This window comes from Zalophus californianus, chromosome 4 (genome assembly GCF_009762305.2).
Source record: "Zalophus californianus isolate mZalCal1 chromosome 4, mZalCal1.pri.v2, whole genome shotgun sequence".
Taxonomy (NCBI): domain Eukaryota; kingdom Metazoa; phylum Chordata; class Mammalia; order Carnivora; family Otariidae; genus Zalophus; species Zalophus californianus.
In genome coordinates this window covers 8174800-8191874 of record NC_045598.1, presented here as the reverse complement: position 1 = coordinate 8191874, position 17075 = coordinate 8174800, and the positions used below count along the sequence as shown (strand labels likewise).

Sequence of the window (17075 nt, the reverse complement as noted above, 5' to 3'; positions counted from 1 at the left end):
CCCATCTGTCCAGCTGGCAGGCCCAGGCCCAGGGGCCATCCTGAAGAAAAGAGACCCCCACCCACCCCAAGATTGAGTGGTGGACTCAAATGAGTGTCAGCAGCATCTTCTTTCTCTCTCTTATCTTCCTGAAAGTCAGAGTTTGCAAGTGTTCCTTCCGTGTCTGCCTCAGGCCCTCATCTACCCCCTGACCGTGGCCTCTAAGTCCACCACGACGGCCCGCCACAACGCAGCCAACAAGATCCTGAAGAACATGTGTGAGCACAGTAACACCCTGGTCCAGCAGGCCATGATGGTGAGTGAGCCTTCCTCACAACGGTGCTGCGGGCGAGAGGGCCTCCTGTCTCTCCAAGACAGGCCTTTCTGAGGTTAGCTCGTCCTTGGCGCTTCTCTCTTTCCCCTCTTTGGTCCAGGTGAGCGAGGAGCTAATCCGCGTGGCCATCCTTTGGCACGAGATGTGGCACGAAGGCCTAGAAGAAGCGTCTCGTCTGTACTTTGGGGAGAGAAACGTGAAAGGCATGTTCGAGGTGCTGGAGCCCCTGCATGCTATGATGGAACGGGGCCCCCAGACTCTGAAGGAAACATCTTTTAATCAGGTATGGGATAAGAAAGCACGGCTTGACATGACCCAAAGCCTTTACCAGACCCCTTTCTCTCTGGCTACCCTGCTGACTTGAATAAAATGTACTCTGACGGAGGTCACAGAATATAAAAACACCAGCAGTTTAATTGTCACTAACTTATAAGAACCCTCCCAAAGCTTTAGCTGGAAAACCACGAGATCCTTCCTGAGCTCATCTTGCCTCTCCTTACTTTGTGCATAAGCCGTCCTGAGACTGGGGCCTCCAGGACTGGGCCTCCACGCTGTCCTTGCTAAGCCTTGCAAAGGCCCAGAGCCGTCCAGCCGTAACGTGCGGCCAGGCAGTTGTGCTGTCTGCTTGGGGGTTCGGCCTGCAGCTTAGTCGACACCTTGACGCCTCGAGTACTTCCCCTGCTTCCCCGCTCAGGCATATGGTCGAGACTTAATGGAGGCCCAAGAGTGGTGCAGGAAGTACATGAAATCCGGGAACGTCAAGGACCTCACCCAAGCCTGGGACCTCTATTATCACGTGTTCAGACGAATCTCTAAGCAGCTGCCTCAGGTAGGATCTTCAGGTTCTAGCAGCGTTAACTGTCATTGTCCCTTATGTTTTCCTAACACTAACTCTAAAGCGTCTGGTCTCACTTCTATCTGCAGACTCTAGGATGAGTCATTGCTGTTAGCCATCTCTTGAAAAACACCTAAATTGCATTTAAATTTCTCTCTGGAGGCAGAAAGCTAAGCCCTTTGGTAATTCATTCACAGCTCACCTCCTTAGAACTGCAGTATGTTTCCCCCAAACTTCTGATGTGCCGGGACCTTGAATTGGCCGTGCCAGGAACGTATGACCCCAACCAGCCGATCATTCGCATTCAGTCCATAGCGCCGTCCCTGCAGGTCATCACCTCCAAGCAGAGGCCCCGGAAGCTGACGCTCATGGGTAAGGACCTGTGTGCTTCTGCCACCTCCCCTTTTCTGAAATCACCGCTCACCATCCACACCACTGATCTTTCCATGTGGCATCTCTCCCATGTTTATGGAGAGAGAAATAGAGCACCAGCGGGTTTCCCGTTACATCCTCCTCAGGATTCCTACTTTGTTCATACCGTCGAGATGCTTACGTGAAGCCTAACTGCCCTGCAGTAGAATATGTGGAGGGAACTGTAAAGGTGTGCAGCGTGGCCAGGTGGGGGTGGCAGGTAGCTCCAGGGACTGACGGGGCCGACAAAGGGGCATCCGGTGCAGGTGTGGTAGGTGACAAGCAGAGCGGAAGAAAGAGCTCCTGGGCTCTTGAATGTTCTCTTTCACCGTCACAGTCTCTCTCTATGGGAAATGACTGTGTAAAAGGAAACCCAACTGAAGTGGAAATGAGGTCTCACAGTGAGCTCTGTGACCTACCTAGGGTAGGTTGTTGTGGGAGGCCTGGATGCTCTGGTGGCCCTTCGAGGGTTCTCACCTTTAATACGGCTCTTTTTAAATGCAGTAGTTATTCACCAGCACCAGTTCATTGTGGTTCCCAGGTGATCATCTCTCCATGGGCTGGTGTCTCTTGATACTAAAACATGGGTCAGTCAGGCTCTCCACAGTATTTCATTAGAGACTTGAATGAAAGGACCTATTTCCTTCTGTGAGCAGAGTTAAGAGAGCCAACAGTGAGAAGCTATGATTCACCCCCACCCTCCAGACCCGAAAGGGCAAGGAGCCCATCGAGAGCACATAACCCGGAAAGAGAGGCCATTCACCAGAAGCTGTAGCCCAGGTGGAGAGACACTGGAAACTTCTAGAACTGGAGCCTGGCCCATTGTCAGGGGCAAACCGTTTGGCCCTCTGACTTCCCTCCTGCCAGTGCCCCCATTGGCCAAGCCCATCTGGGACCCCAGGTGATGCAGTCTCTAGGGGTCAGGTTTCACAGGCCCAAACAAGACAGAGAAGGGCAGAGAGTGGGTTGTGAGGGAACAATACAGAATGACCATCTCTGTGCAGAATCATTCCTGATCTTCAAAGACAGAGGTGATTTTAATTTTACTCATTTTTAATTTGACCAACATTTCATTGGGGACCATCAAAAAAGCAGGGCCATTCTTTTTTTCATCAGTTCTAGGGTACTTTTCGTGTTTGTGTGGAAGTGTGACTGGGTGGGGTACTCGTAGTCTCTGGGAGCTCGGGAATACAGGGCTGGTCTGTGCTAACTGCTCCCACCATTCCTACAGGCAGCAACGGGCATGAGTTTGTTTTCCTCCTGAAGGGCCACGAAGACCTACGGCAGGACGAGCGAGTGATGCAGCTCTTTGGCCTGGTGAACACCCTTCTGGCCAATGACCCAACGTCTCTTCGCAAGAACCTCAGGTATTCAGGACACGGCGGGGGCACAGCAGCGATTTGACTGGTCTTCTAGGGTTTCCTTACATCCCTCCCATGTGGTCATGTCGCTTCACGAAATCGGTTGTAGACCTATGTACCTGACAGGAAGTCATCAGTAGCCAAGGTGTCAAAGACAACAAGAAGAATTGTCCATACTTTTAGTGTACTTTTAAGGGAAATGCCTGTAACAACCACCAGAGAGTCCAGAATGGAATGGCCCATGGCCATTAGACTAGAAATGCTGCACATCTGGTGTGTTTTACCTTCCCTGTCCGCCCTGCTCTCTTCCTCGTCTTTCTGTTAAGAACATGGATATTAAGTTGGAGGTTGTTTTTGGCTTGGAAACAGTCCTGGGCTGCTCCCCGACAGCAGTGAGTTTGTCAGGCAGGTTGAGGAGGCTGGTGGTGCTTTCCCACCAGCCCTGGCTGTCTTCGTGCACACCTGACAGCAGCCCGGGGGGCGGGGGGGGGAGCGCCATTCAGCCCACTTGCATGTGTTGTGAGGGGGTCAGAGGTGCACTCTGTTTACTGTCTGATAACCAACCCTGCTTTCCCGGCGGTGCCAGCATCCAGAGATACGCCGTCATCCCCTTATCCACCAACTCGGGCCTCATCGGCTGGGTCCCCCACTGTGACACGCTGCACGCCCTCATCCGGGACTACAGAGAGAAAAAGAAGATCCTTCTCAACATCGAGCATCGCATCATGTTGCGGGTATGTGATGAGGCTGCCAAACCCAGTGCTTGAATGTCTTGACGTAACTTGCAAGTTGGGAAATCTCTACAAAGCTCCTCTTCTCGTTCTTCTGGGTATGTACATCATGGAAAAATCTATTTGGGAGAATTCTCTACTGAAGAAGGTTTCATGAAGTGAGTCCTAAAGTAGATTACCTCTAAGAAACAGGACCCTAAAGCCCAGAAATTAGGTGTTCAGCATTCTAGGTGAGACTGCACAGTATTGTTCATCAGGCAGCGTGTATCGACCGAACACCTGATGTATATGGGGCACTGGCCACATGGGGAAATGATGTTAGTAGAGATGCAAGTAATAAGAAAGAGATTTGTGGGGCGCCTGGGTGGCTTAGTTGGTTAAGCGACTGCCTTCGGCTCAGGTCATGATCCCAGGGTCCTGGGATCCAGCCCTGTGTCGGGCTCCCTGCTCCTCGGGGAGCCTGCTTCTCCCTCTCCCTCTGCCTGCAGCTCCCCCTGCTTGTGCTCTCTCTCTCTGTCAAATAAATAAATAAAATCTTAAAAGAAAAGAAAAGAAAGAGATTTGTTTGTTACCCAGAACCTCGATGGCTCCAGTGTTCTCTTTGACACCAGTAGGCTCGAACTCGGGTGGGACCTGATGTTTCACCCTTAGGCCTGGCAGTTCCCGTGGTCATCAGGTCCCGTTGGCCACACCCTTTTTTTCCCTTTTGTACTGTTCTTACTTCCTTTTCCTTTGGGCTGGGGTGGTGAGATCAGAACCCAGCTCTGCCTGGACCCAGAGCCTTATTTCCTCCTGGGTTGAAGCTGTCAGTCCGGGGGCTGCTCTCAGAACGGTTGTGTCCTGATGCAGATGGCTCCAGACTACGATCACCTGACACTGATGCAGAAGGTGGAGGTGTTTGAGCACGCTGTCAATAACACAGCCGGCGATGACCTGGCCAAGCTGCTGTGGCTGAAAAGCCCCAGCTCCGAGGTACGACTCGCTGGGCTCCTTGTGTGCGCCTCTGCCCTCTGGCCCATGCACTCATACCGGGGCTGGCTTTCTTGTTTGTTCACGTGCGCCTGGTGGCTCGTCTCTGTGACGAGCAGCTATAGATTATGTACTGTCCTTTATAACAGAAATTAAGTGGGCGAGCTGTGCAGTTTAGCAGATAAAGATTTAGTAATTTAATGTTTCTCCCGTTTCTTACAATAGTATTTGAGTTGTGTTTATATTAAGGATATTAAATCTTTTTCATATGTGTTAGAAATTTCCTGCTTAGACTGTTGAATCACAGATCTGTACTTCTGAAACAAATAATGCAACATATGTTAAGAAAAAAGAAGAAGATAGCAGGAGGGGAAGAATGAAGGGGAGTAAGTCAGAGGGGGAGACGAACCATGAGAGACGATGGACTCTGAAAAACAAACTGAGGGTTCTAGAGGGGAGGAGGGTAGGGGAATGGGTTAGCCTGGTGATGAGTATTAAAGAGGGCACATTCTGCATGGAGCACTGGGTGTTATGCACAAACAATGAATCATGGAACACTACATCAAAAACTAAAGATGTAATATATGGTGATTAACATAACAATAAAAAATTTAAAAAATAATAAAATAAAAAGTATTTGAAAACTGTCAAAAAAAAAAGAAATTTCCTGCTTATTTGGTTTTTAAATTTTTGTTATGGTATGTTTCTTGGTTTGGGATTTTGGGGTGTTTTTTTTTTTATACATAGACATTTTTTAAAACTTAGAAGTTACCAGATTTTTGATCCTTTGAAGTTTCTACCTTTGGCTTTATATTTGGAAAGGCCTTCTCCACCTCAAGATATGTATCTTTCTACATTCATTTTCTTGTACTGATTATAAAGTTTGTTTTTCCATTTAAATCCTCAACCCAATTCAGAATTTAAGATTTAAATTTTATTTTTTTGAGATGACTAGCCAACATCACAGTATTTACCAAATAATCCATCTTTTCTCTACTATTTAAGAGAGTCCATTTTTATTATACAAAAAATTTTTCTGTGCCATTGGATTTCTTTCTGGGGCTTCTGTTTTATTTCATTGATCTCTCTTCAAGTACCACACTGTTAATACAACTATTAATAAAAAGTCTCTTCTCATTGACTATTTTAATTTTTTCTTCTTCCAGATAAATTTTGGGATCATTTTTTCATGGTCCCCCCAAAAAAGTACTACTGAATTTTGAGTGGAATTACATTAAATGTATCAAATAATTTGGGAGGTTATTACATTTTTATGGTCTTGAATGGGTACTTTCATTCACTCAGGTCTTTATGTTCCTAAGCAAAGGTTAATTCTTTTTTATTCATCTAGGTTCTCTACATCTCTAAGTTTATTCCAAGCATAGTTTGCCGTTGTTACAATTACAAATGAGGTCTTTATTCCATTTTATGTTATTAACTAGTTACTGATGGGACATGAGAAGACAACTGATTGAGGTATAATTATGTTGAAGCTAGTTAGCTTCCAGAGCCTCGGTTCATGTGTGCTCCTCTGTTCCAGGTGTGGTTTGACCGAAGAACCAACTACACCCGCTCTTTAGCGGTCATGTCCATGGTTGGGTATATTTTGGGCCTGGGAGATAGGTGAGTAAATTGATTTTGTTTTTGTAGTCTTTTTCTATATTGTACCTTTTTTTTTTTTAAAGACTTTATTTATTTGACAGAGAGAGAGAGAGAGAGAGAGAGAGACAGCCAGAGAGGGAACACAAGCAGGGGGAGCGGGAGAGGGAGAAGCAGGCTTCCCGCGGAGCAGGGAGCTTGACGCAGGGCTCGATCCCAGAACCCTGGGATCATGACCTGAGCCGAAGGCAGATGCTTAACGACTGAGCCACCCAGGCACCCCTATATTGTACCTTTCTTAAACAGTTTACTTTCATTTTCCAGTAATATTTATGACCATTTGGTAAAAAATTGTATTTTGTACCTGTAGGTCTTGTTTGCAGCGCCAGCCTTAGTCCCTTTTTATTATCCATGCAACAGAACAGTCCAGCAAACTAGAACCTAGTTCTTGGATACTACTTTCTCCATAGGCTGGTTAAATATGTTAAAAACCATATATAGGGGCACCTGGCTGGCTCAGTCAATAGAGCATGTGATTCTTGATCTTGGAGTTGTGAGTTCAAGCTCCACATTGGACGTAGAGCTTACTTTTTTAAAAAAAGGGGGGTGCCTGGGTGGCTCAGTTGGTTAAGGCTCAGGTCATGATGCCGGCGTCCTGGGATCAAGCCCCAAGTTGGGTTCCTTGCTCAGCGGAGAACCTGCTTCTCCCTCTGCCTGCAGCTCCCCCTGCTTGTGCTCTCTGTCTCTCCCCCTCTCTCTGTGTCAAATTAATAAATAAAAAAATTTTAAATAAATAAATAACAATTTTAAAAATATGATGGATTTTACTGATTCAGTAAACATTTATCAGTCACCACTGTGCTGAGATAAATAATTCTATTTCTGTAATTGAAACCAACCACAGTAGATCCTTCTGACATTTCTGCATAATAAATTTTATCCACATGTATTGACTGAAAAAGTAGCTTAGGAATATTCAGATATTGGCTGTCTGGAAGTCTTCGAAAAACTAGTTCCTTGGTGGCTACTCTTTCTCCTGGGATCATGTCTTGTGCAATTGAGAGTAAAAATAATTTTTTCCCACAAAAATAATTCTAATTTTTAAAATGAGCCAGGAGAATTCCCAGTGACAAAAGCCAGATGACCCTTCCTAGTCTGGGGGCTCAGGAGATGGGACCCCATGATGGGTGCTGAAGGGTAAAGATAGAGCCTCGTCACTCTGAGACACCGGCACCGCCAGACAGGATTCATCTTGTGACCAAAGACCTCAGGAACGCAACTTGTGATTTCACACTGATCAATCTTTGTTTCGGACCTGGAGCAGGGATCAGCAAACTTTCTCTATAAAGGGCCAGATAAGAAATAATTTAGGCTTTGCTGGCCATATGATATCTCACAGCTACTCATGTCTGCTTGTGGCATAGAATCAGCCTGAGACGGTACATGGCAAATCGGCAGGGCTGTGTCCAGAAAAACCGTTTGCAGAGGCAGGTGGGGGCTGGCTTTGGCCTGTGGACAGGGCCCGGAATATCCCATCCTTGTTGATTTGCACAGTGGCCTGTGCTGCTCTAGTGGCCACTCCATGGTCTCTTCTGTTTCTCAGACATCCATCCAACCTAATGTTGGACCGGCTGAGTGGGAAGATCCTGCATATCGACTTTGGGGACTGCTTTGAGGTGAGCACGTGTTCCAGAACCCCACGTAAAGCTTACCTTTCCAGATGACCACCTTTCCCCCTCTGACCATTCAGGCAAACTTAAGCTCAAAATGCATTATCTTGATCCCTGCCTCTCCTACCAAGCAATAGGAAGTCAAACTAAGAAGTGAAGTCCGTGCTCGTTGATATTTGCTGTAACCAGACTCTAACACCTTTTGAGGCAAGGGCCACTGTTCACACACCCTCTGACTCAGGAATCTTCATCCCTGAATTGGCCTGCTGGCCAAAGGCCTGGTGTGATGCACACTTGTCCTTTATCTTCGTTCCCTCTATCCCTGTGTGTGTGTGTGTGTGTGTGTGTGTGTCTTTTTAGTTATCTTTTCTTTTTTTAAGATTTTATTTATTTATTTGGCAGAGAGACACAGCGAGAGAGGGAACACAAGCAGGGGAGTGGGAGAGGGAGAAGCAGGCTTCCCGCAGAGCAGGGAGCCCGACGCGGGGCTCGATCCCAGGACCCTGGGATCATGACCTGAGCCGAAGGCAGACGCTTCACAACTGAGCCACCCAGGCGCCCCTTTGGTTATCTTTTAAAGCCCTGTGACAAGTTGCCTCACTAAACTAAAGCTACTTCACTTCTATGCCCTAATTGAAATCAATGCAAAGAAAATTTACCTGTCTTCACCTGGCTTTAGCTAAAGAAAACCATCTAGCCTGGAAAATAAATAAATAAAATAAAATAAAATACAAAACAAAAGAAAACAATCTAGCCATTGGACTTGGTTTTTCTCTTTTATTTCCCCATAGGTTGCTATGACCAGGGAGAAATTCCCCGAGAAGATTCCATTTAGACTAACAAGAATGCTGACCAATGCCATGGAGGTGAGTGGGTCTTGGGAACAAGCTGCTTTGGAATGGGACCAACACAGTCAGGACCAGCTCTGCACACAGACTGGCTTGTTCGGTCTCATCAGTTCCCCAGAATGCCTGGGTTGGTTCTGTGGTTGTTTCCTGGTATTTTCCATTGTGTTAGAAATGATCGATCGACCTTTGAGAGAGTCTCACCATGCTTCACGTCAGACCTTGGGTCATATGAATCACAGGCCTGAACTGACCCCTTGCTCTGAACACATTCCCAGCCTGATACATCAGTAATGGCCTGTGTCTGCTTCCTAAGTGCGGGTGACAGACCCTCTCGACTCGCTTCTGTCCCGAGGCCTTCAGGGTCGGGGCCAGGGCTGGTGACTTCTGTGATGAGTGGCTCTGGTCCCGCAGGTTACCGGTCTGGATGGCAACTATAGGATCACATGCCACACGGTGATGGAAGTGCTTCGGGAACACAAGGATAGTGTCATGGCCGTGCTGGAAGCCTTTGTCTACGACCCCTTGCTCAACTGGAGGCTGATGGACAGTGAGTTAATGCAATTGCCTGGGAGCTGGAGCCCGCACCCTCCAAACTGGGAATATCAGACACGTTGCATTTCACTAACCTTGCCCCCTGCCAGCCCGGAGCCTGAGTTATATTACTGGGCTGTTGGGTTATGTTTTCACAGAGCTGTTCCAGTGGCTGGAAATGAATTTCAAGTACTTTTTCTTATTAACTAAAACAAAAAAACACCAATTATCAATTTAAATATTGATTAAAATACTTTCAGGGTAAACCCTGGTGATTCTTGTCTGTTTGGATTTCATACAGAGTAGCAAGCTGGCATCGTGACAGGAGACACAAGCGCCTGTGATCTTGGACAGCTGCATGTCTGTCTCCCCTTTGCTCCTCCTCCTTGGAAGGGGGTGACCGACCCTGGTGTCTCACCCACACCTATCAGTCCCACTCTCACCTTCTGTTATCTGGTCCAAGCGTCTACATTCAGCTCAGCGACACAGTGTGTCCCACAGGATTGCATACCCGTGCTGACACCCCCTGCGTCCTGAGTGATCCATTCTGGGCTCTCTCTTAGGGACTTTAGCTTTCAGTAAAAAATTGTATTTTTATGGTTGTAAGAAAATATGGTATCAACCAAGTTTCTCTCAAGTCAGAGTTTGAAGCCCTTTTTATCCTCTGTTTCTTTCCCTAGCAAATACCAAAGGCAACAAGCGGTCCCGAACAAGGACGGATTCCTACTCTGCTGGCCAGTCAGTAGGTGGGTCCATCCCCTGAGAGACTGCGGTTTCTGTTTCCTTTTGTCCAGAGTGTGTCTTAAACAGGGAGAGCTTTGTGACTGCCATTAGGAAGCACAGCGGAGGCAGTAACAGATGCCCGGAAGCATGTTTTCTAAAGGCTCTGACCAGTGATGCAGTCCCGCAACAATTCTGGCCCTGCTGAAAGTGTCTAATGGGTACTTAGTTAACTTCAGAAAGTTGGTCTAGAAATATTTACTGAGCATAAGTTTTTTGTTTTGTTTTGTTTTTTTTATTTCATGCCTCTCAGGATGGAGTGGGTACCTAAGGCTCAGGAATTTTGATCTGAATTTCTATCCGAGCTTAATCTATAAAAACACAATTAGGGACCCCTGGGTGGCTCAGTCGGTTAATCGTCTGCCTTTGGCTCAGGTCACGATCCCAGGGTCCCGCATCGGGCTCCTTGCTCAGTGGGGAGCCTGCTTCTTCCTCTGCCGCTCCCCCTGCTTGTGCTCTCTCTCTCTCCTCTCTCTCTCTGACAAATAAATAAATAAAATCTTTAAAACAAAAACAAAAAAACACAATTAAAAGCATGTCTGAATATTAGCCAGTATGTCATATGCCCTTTAGTGGTGTCTGGACTGGGATAATTATTAGCTGTATCACATGGTCCTAGAGCCTTGTTAATAGCTCAGGAATAGGAGGATGGAAGCAGTAGAAGCATATTTACGCTGCTGGCTGAGGAGCCGGGAAGCCACAGGAAACACTTTCCAAGAGTGGGTCCACAGAGTAGGGTCCCAGGAAGATAATGCCCCTCCGAGAGCCAGAACAGGGTTTGTATATGGAACCTCTCAAAGTCACACACACACCCTTGCCCCCCTCCCCAGCCCACTCCTTTTCCCTCATAATGTCTAACAACATAGTTCACATCTTGGAAATACTGTTGGGGTGTAAAAAAGTAGGTATTCTCTATAGACATTTATGGAACATTTGCAACTAGTTGCGTAGCTAAGCCAAATAATGTTTAAGGGTGCAAAAAGAATGTGACATACAGAGATTACCATGGAGAAGCACAGAATCACATTATAGAATTGACCAAACAGTATAGCCTATGAACTATTTTTTTTTTTTTAAAGATTTTATTTGTTCATTAGAGAGAGAGAGCGCAAGCAGGGGGAGAGACGGAGAGGGGGAAGCAGACTCGCCGTTGAGCTGGGAGCCCGACGTGGGGCTCGATCCCAGGACCTGGAGATCATAACCTGAGCCGAAGGCAGATGTTTAACCATCTGAGCCACCCAGATGCCCCTAGCCTATGAACTGTTAAGAGAACAGTAAAGTCCACTGTATGATCCAGCAGCTCACAGTTGGGTTCGGAGGAGAGGCCATGGGGCTGAGAGAAAGGAGGGTACCGCTCTGAATGGCAGTCGTTAAGGGAGTTCCTGGGTTGGCTGGATTTAAGCTAGCCTTCCTGGGTGGGTGGGAAGGAAGGTGTTTTGGGCAGGAAATTGAGGTGCCAGGTTATGGTCCACTCTGTGAACAGGTGTGGACTCTAGCCTGGACACCATGACAGGATTTGTGAATGATGCCTGAATTACTCATGGTGTCTGGGGTACCTTGTGCGGGTGACCGGTCTCATCCAAAATATGTGAGTAAGTAAGTGAGACTTAACAGGTTTCATTCTCAGGGTCCACCTCTTTAGTACGTTAGTGGGTGACTCCTCTCTGCTGTCTAGGGCGTGCCAAGGGGAACTGGGACAGCTGGTTCTGTTGGCCCCAGATGGTTCTGGCTAGACCTGGCTGGTTCTCTGTGGCTTAAAAGTTAAGTTCCAAGTGGTCATTCATAAAAGTATTATCATCCCTGGCTTCATTTTGAAGGCCTATGGTGTACAAGGACAATGTGTAAATAACTTCATACTTCTGCTTCTAGACTCTTCTCTCCTGAAGGCCACAATCAGTGGAGGGTGACTGTAAGCCTGAGGACTCTCTCTGCCCAGAAAGGATGTATAAATTCCTCCAAAGAATAGCACTTTGGTCATGGGTGTGACCGACTGAAAGCTAGTGCTCTTTATATTATCATCAGTTGTTTTGACAGGTTTTGTCACCAGGGATTCATTCACGCTCCTGTCCTCTATGTCAGAACATTTTATAAATGCCGTTTGCTTGAAAACTCATGCTTTGGAGATGTAAAATCTTTTTTTTTTTTTTTTAAGATTTTATTTATTTATTTGACAGAGAGAGACACAGCGAGAGCAGGAACATAAGCAGGGGGAGTGGGAGAGGGAGAAGCAGGTCTCCTGCTGAGCAGGGAGCCTGATGCGGGACTCGATCCCAGGACCCTGGGATCATGACCTGAGCCGAGGGCAGACGCTTAACGACTGAGCCACCCAGGTGCCCGAGATGTAAAATCTTTTAAACACATAGTGACCATTCTTCATCTCCTTTCCCCTCAGAGGTAGCAGTGAGTGTTCAAGGGAATATAGTGTGTAAAGAAGTAGAGCTAATGCTTGCAACAGTGGTTTCTTGGTGTTGGAATTTTCTGCCAATCGGTTTTTTTTCCTCCTAGAAATTTTGGACGGTGTGGAACTTGGGGAACCTGCCCATAAGAAAACAGGGACCACAGTGCCAGAATCCATTCATTCTTTCAGTAAGTCTGACCTCTGAGGAATCACACCAATGACTAGCTCATTAAGAACATAGCAGCTGTGGTGTACCACAAGAGGGGTCGGTAAGATAAAGCAACAAGCCCGCCTTTGAGCAGACAAGGGCCTATGAATATCTCATTCTATTCTGAAGACAAAGATAGACACAGAGGAAGAATTACTCCACACTTTGAAAAGTGAATGTTTGAGAAAAACAGGGGCATTCATTGAACCTATTATGACGATCCCATCTTATTGTTATTTCTACTTTTGTGTATTCCAGTTGGAGACGGTTTGGTGAAACCAGAGGCCCTAAATAAGAAAGCTATTCAAATTATTAACAGGGTTCGAGACAAGCTTACTGGTGAGTGTGTGTGTGTGTGTGTTTACTTAAAAGGAACATAAAGTCTTGAGAGATTTTTCTCCCCTTGAGTGGGAGGTCAGCCCCTTTCCAGCGGTGTTGGTGCCTTAACTTTGACTCTGCAGCTAACTGGAGGGTCTCTGAGGCTATCAGTTGAGGACCCTCTCTGATTCTTTAATGACCATTAAACTCACTCTAAGTATTGTTAATCTCATTTTACCAGACAGGGGTGAGTAAAGTTCATTTGGTTGCAAATTCAGGAAAGTTTTTCTTACCATCATGGCTTGATACTGGAACAGACCTGACCACTCCGATCCTTTGCCTTCCTGCACTTTGGGGACTGTTACGGAGTGGAGAGCATGGAAGGAGAGAAATGCATAACTTTGAAAGCAAGACATGTCCTATAGACCAGATGGTGTGACAGGAGGCGGAGTCAAGGGGCTCGAAGCCCCCAGCTCTACCACACCCTTTGTGAGCCCTGCACCTCTCTGTTCACCTGGAAGAATGCCTCTCTCAAAAGGCAGTGAGACTCAAATGAGACATGGGATGCCAGGCCTCAGCGTTGGGGCCTGGCACAGAAGTGTTGAAGTCAAGTTGTATTTATTTGTTGAGCACCTATAAGCCCTAGATGCTGATGAAATGGCTGGTAGGAGCCAACAGATTGCCTGCCCTCATGGAGTTGGCATCTAAAGGGGCCGTATTAGGTGCAAGAAAGGGCTTGGGCTCTGATGCTAGTCACAAGGGAATTTAAGCGCCCGGAGTTCCAGGAAAGCTTCCCTGGGAAACAACCCTTGAGCTAAAATCTGAAGGAGGACATAATCAGAGGCAGAGTGTTCCAGGTAAAGGAAACAGCATATGCAAGGGCCCTGTGGTGGGAGCGAATCTGGCAAGAAAAATGGTCTGAACGCAGATGAGTCTGACTGCCGCAGAGAGCGAGATGGGAGGCGCACAGAAGCCAGAGTGCCCACGCTCTGAGCGGGCCGGGGCGGGACCATACAGGGCCTTACACTTTCATCCTCCATCCTAAGGGCAATGGGAAGGCTCTGAGGGCTTGGAGGGGGAGCAGGGAGGCAGGAGGGGCCCAGTGGGTTTGCACTGGGGAATCCTCCCTGCTCTGGCCATGGAGGCCGTGTGGAGGGAGGAAGCTGCTGCCAAATTTGCAGCTGGACAGTTGACTAGACTAGGGAGGTGGCCTCCAGATCTTCAGGAGGTAAAATCTGAAGGATCGATGAGGAGGCATGAGGGACGGCAGGCACTGAGGACAGCTCCAAGTGCCTGGCAGCCTTCTGAGAGTGAAGAGCCTGGCAGCCAGACCGAAGGGGTTGAAGAGAAGGTGAAGTGAGAGAGGGAAGCAAGGCAGAGGAGGCGAGTTTCAGACTTGTGAGAAGCTCGGCCGCATGGGGAAGGGGGTGGGGGCTGGCTGCAGCAGGGGTAGTGCGCGAGAGCCTTTTGTTCTTTAGTGCGCAAAGGGAATGAGTTTATAGAAGTTTGAAGACAGGAGTGAGAGGAGGGTAGGTGACTCTGTAAAGCACCCTAGGAAGCAGGAGGCGGTGGGACCCGGAGCGCAGGTGAACTTAGCCTTCAGCGGGAGGAGGGACAGCTCCCGAGGGTCGCAGCAGCACCACGGAAGAGGGAGCTCCTGTGGAACAGATCCAGCTTCTCGAGCCCTGCCTGACACCTCAGGGGTCCAGAACGATGAGCTCAGTGAATGAATGAACTCGTCAAGTAGGAGCCGAGGGCAGGTGCTGACGGTGCAAAGCCAGCTGGAAGACTTGGACACGGAGTTGGGGGGAGTGGGGGGAGGGGCAGGGGAGGAGGGGAAATGGCCCTTGTGCCAAAGAGGCTTCATCAGCTGGCCATGAGTGCCTGTTCTGGGCTGAGATGATGGGTTTGTGATGGAAACAAGCTTCCCTGTGGGAGGAAAGGCCCAACCATGGAGGTTATAGGACTGAAACCGAGCACAGTTTCTCATCCACTTGCCTGATGATTGCCTTAGATGAAGGAATCTCTGCAAACCCAGGGGCCAGATCTTCGCCACTCCTGAGCTCAGCCAATTGCAGGCCTTTCCCCTCTTTGAACCAAGTCTCTGTTAGGAGGAGACTGGTGTGTATTCAGGTCACATGGAGGTGAATTTAAAAACCCAGCTGCCATGCAGGCTTCATACTCTCGAACAAGGAGAAACTGAGCAGGGCTGCACAGACAGGGCAGCCGAACCAGGGGCAGGGATGGAGTGGTGCAGAAGGACTGTGTGTGTTTTTCCTGTCCTAGGTCGGGACTTTTCTCATGACGAAACCCTGGATGTCCCGACACAGGTGGAGCTGCTCATCAAACAAGCCACGTCACACGAGAACCTCTGTCAGTGCTACATTGGCTGGTGAGCACCTGTGCGCCTCGTGGTGCGCGGACACGCACACAGGGCCCCACCCCGTGCCCCAGTCCCGCCGTGGCAGGAAAGACCTGGGGCGGGTGGTGCAGTGATCCAGAAAGGGGAATCGCAGTGTCGGATCTCTTAAAAAGTTTGTATTCGCCGTGTGCGCTTCCAGTTCTGAAAAGGGAGGAACTTGAGAAACATGGGTGCATATTTGGAAGGCACATACCAAAGTAAATGAAAATTACCTTAAAAATGGTTTAGAAATGTAGGTGAGTCCCTCTTTTTTGGGGGGGTACTGGGGTTCTTTTTGGAGTTTTGCTGTCAATTCCAAAAATAGAGGGAAGGGCCAAGGAAAAGCCAGAGCACCAACAGAGAGGAGATGCAGAGACAAATTTATGATCTGGGATTGTCACCTCAAGGACCGCTCTGGGGTCTGCTTTGATTAATTGCCCGAGGCACGCTTGAAGGTAGAAACTTGAGAGGGAGGCTGATGGGGGAGAGTCCTGGGGCCAGCAGGCATCAGCCCTTGACTGGAAATGATGAGTGTGTCCAACATAGTTAGTTGTGGGAGATCTCAAGGAATGTCCCCGGGGGTTGTCAGACCTTGGTCTCTCCATTTTCAGTGTATCCGTGTAAAGCTTTGAAAAAGCCCAAATTATTAAAATATTCCTTTTCTCTCTGTCATCTTAGGTGTCCTTTTTGGTAACCCGAGGCCCAGACATGCCCACCGCGTTTCTCTTGAGGCTTTTGTACTTGGGTATATGCTTCCACTAAACTGAAACCACAGTCAGAGAGCTCAACTTTGTTTAATATTTTGAAATGTAAATGAAACGTACTACTGTATATTAAACGTTGGTTTGAACCAACTCTCTAGCTGCTGTTGAAGAATATATTGTCAGAAACACAAGGCTTGATTTGGTTCCCAGGACAGTCAACACAGTAATACTACACAAATCAAGCCATCGATTTGGGGGAACAGAAGATCCATAACTTACAAATACGGGTTTTGACTTAACTCACAAGAGAACTCATCATGAGCATTGCTGATAGAAGAATGGCCTAGTTGTTCCTCTCAACAAGGATACAGCAAACTCCGCACAGTCAAGAAGCCTCAGGCCATGAAGGACACATGTTAGGAATCGGGAGAAGCTGACTTGGTCACTTCCACCCATCCCATTACCTCACTGGTCCGCAGACAGCATCATTTGTAAGATGGGCCAAAATGGGTGGAAAGTGTCTATCTTCTGCCTCACCCATGATGCTGCAACTTACACACTTCAATCCAAGACCCAAATACTGGGAGGGGAGTTTCTCGTGATGGCTGGGTGGCCTGCGTGGAGCAGATGCACAGAGACCACGTGCAGTAGGGCGGCCCGCAGCAGCCTTCCCCAGCACGGTCCTGGGATGTTTTCAGTGAAGTCTGAACGCTCTCTGTGTAGAGCAAGGGCTTGGAAACAAATGCTGTCCTGGAGGTGCTGACCACAGAGAGGGGAGGTCTGGTACCTGCAGGGAACTCTGAGCAAAAGAAATAGTAAACTAAATGCACAAAGTATCAAGTGTAGCCATTCTAGACACCACGTTGTATCTGAATAATTTTTGTGCCAATAAATGACATCAGAATTTTAAAAACCTGTATGGATGTCTTTTTATTCATAATTACAAGTTTATAAAGGAAGCAGGTCCTTCAACAGCCAGGATTCACTAAGCATGTGGT

At 47.8% G+C, this 17075-nt stretch overlaps 1 protein-coding gene across 3 annotated transcripts in view; it reads left to right on the top strand.

The window, feature by feature from the left end:
* The window catches only part of MTOR (mechanistic target of rapamycin kinase), a 123273-nt gene extending 107135 nt beyond the window's left edge, over positions 1–16138 (top strand). For all 3 annotated transcript variants that reach the window (XM_027606540.2, XM_027606527.2, XM_027606534.2), the window contains 16 exons: positions 173–295; positions 414–596; positions 1008–1142; positions 1346–1520; positions 2791–2926; positions 3507–3654; positions 4501–4623; positions 6161–6243; positions 7823–7895; positions 8681–8755; positions 9149–9284; positions 9949–10014; positions 12554–12634; positions 12913–12993; positions 15259–15364; positions 16052–16138. In XM_027606540.2, coding sequence (XP_027462341.1) covers positions 173–295; positions 414–596; positions 1008–1142; positions 1346–1520; positions 2791–2926; positions 3507–3654; positions 4501–4623; positions 6161–6243; positions 7823–7895; positions 8681–8755; positions 9149–9284; positions 9949–10014; positions 12554–12634; positions 12913–12993; positions 15259–15364; positions 16052–16067 — 1740 coding nt within the window. In that variant the 3' untranslated portion in view covers positions 16068–16138. The remainder of the gene's footprint in view (positions 1–172; positions 296–413; positions 597–1007; positions 1143–1345; positions 1521–2790; positions 2927–3506; positions 3655–4500; positions 4624–6160; positions 6244–7822; positions 7896–8680; positions 8756–9148; positions 9285–9948; positions 10015–12553; positions 12635–12912; positions 12994–15258; positions 15365–16051) is intronic.
* Positions 16139–17075: the final 937 nt, after the last annotated feature.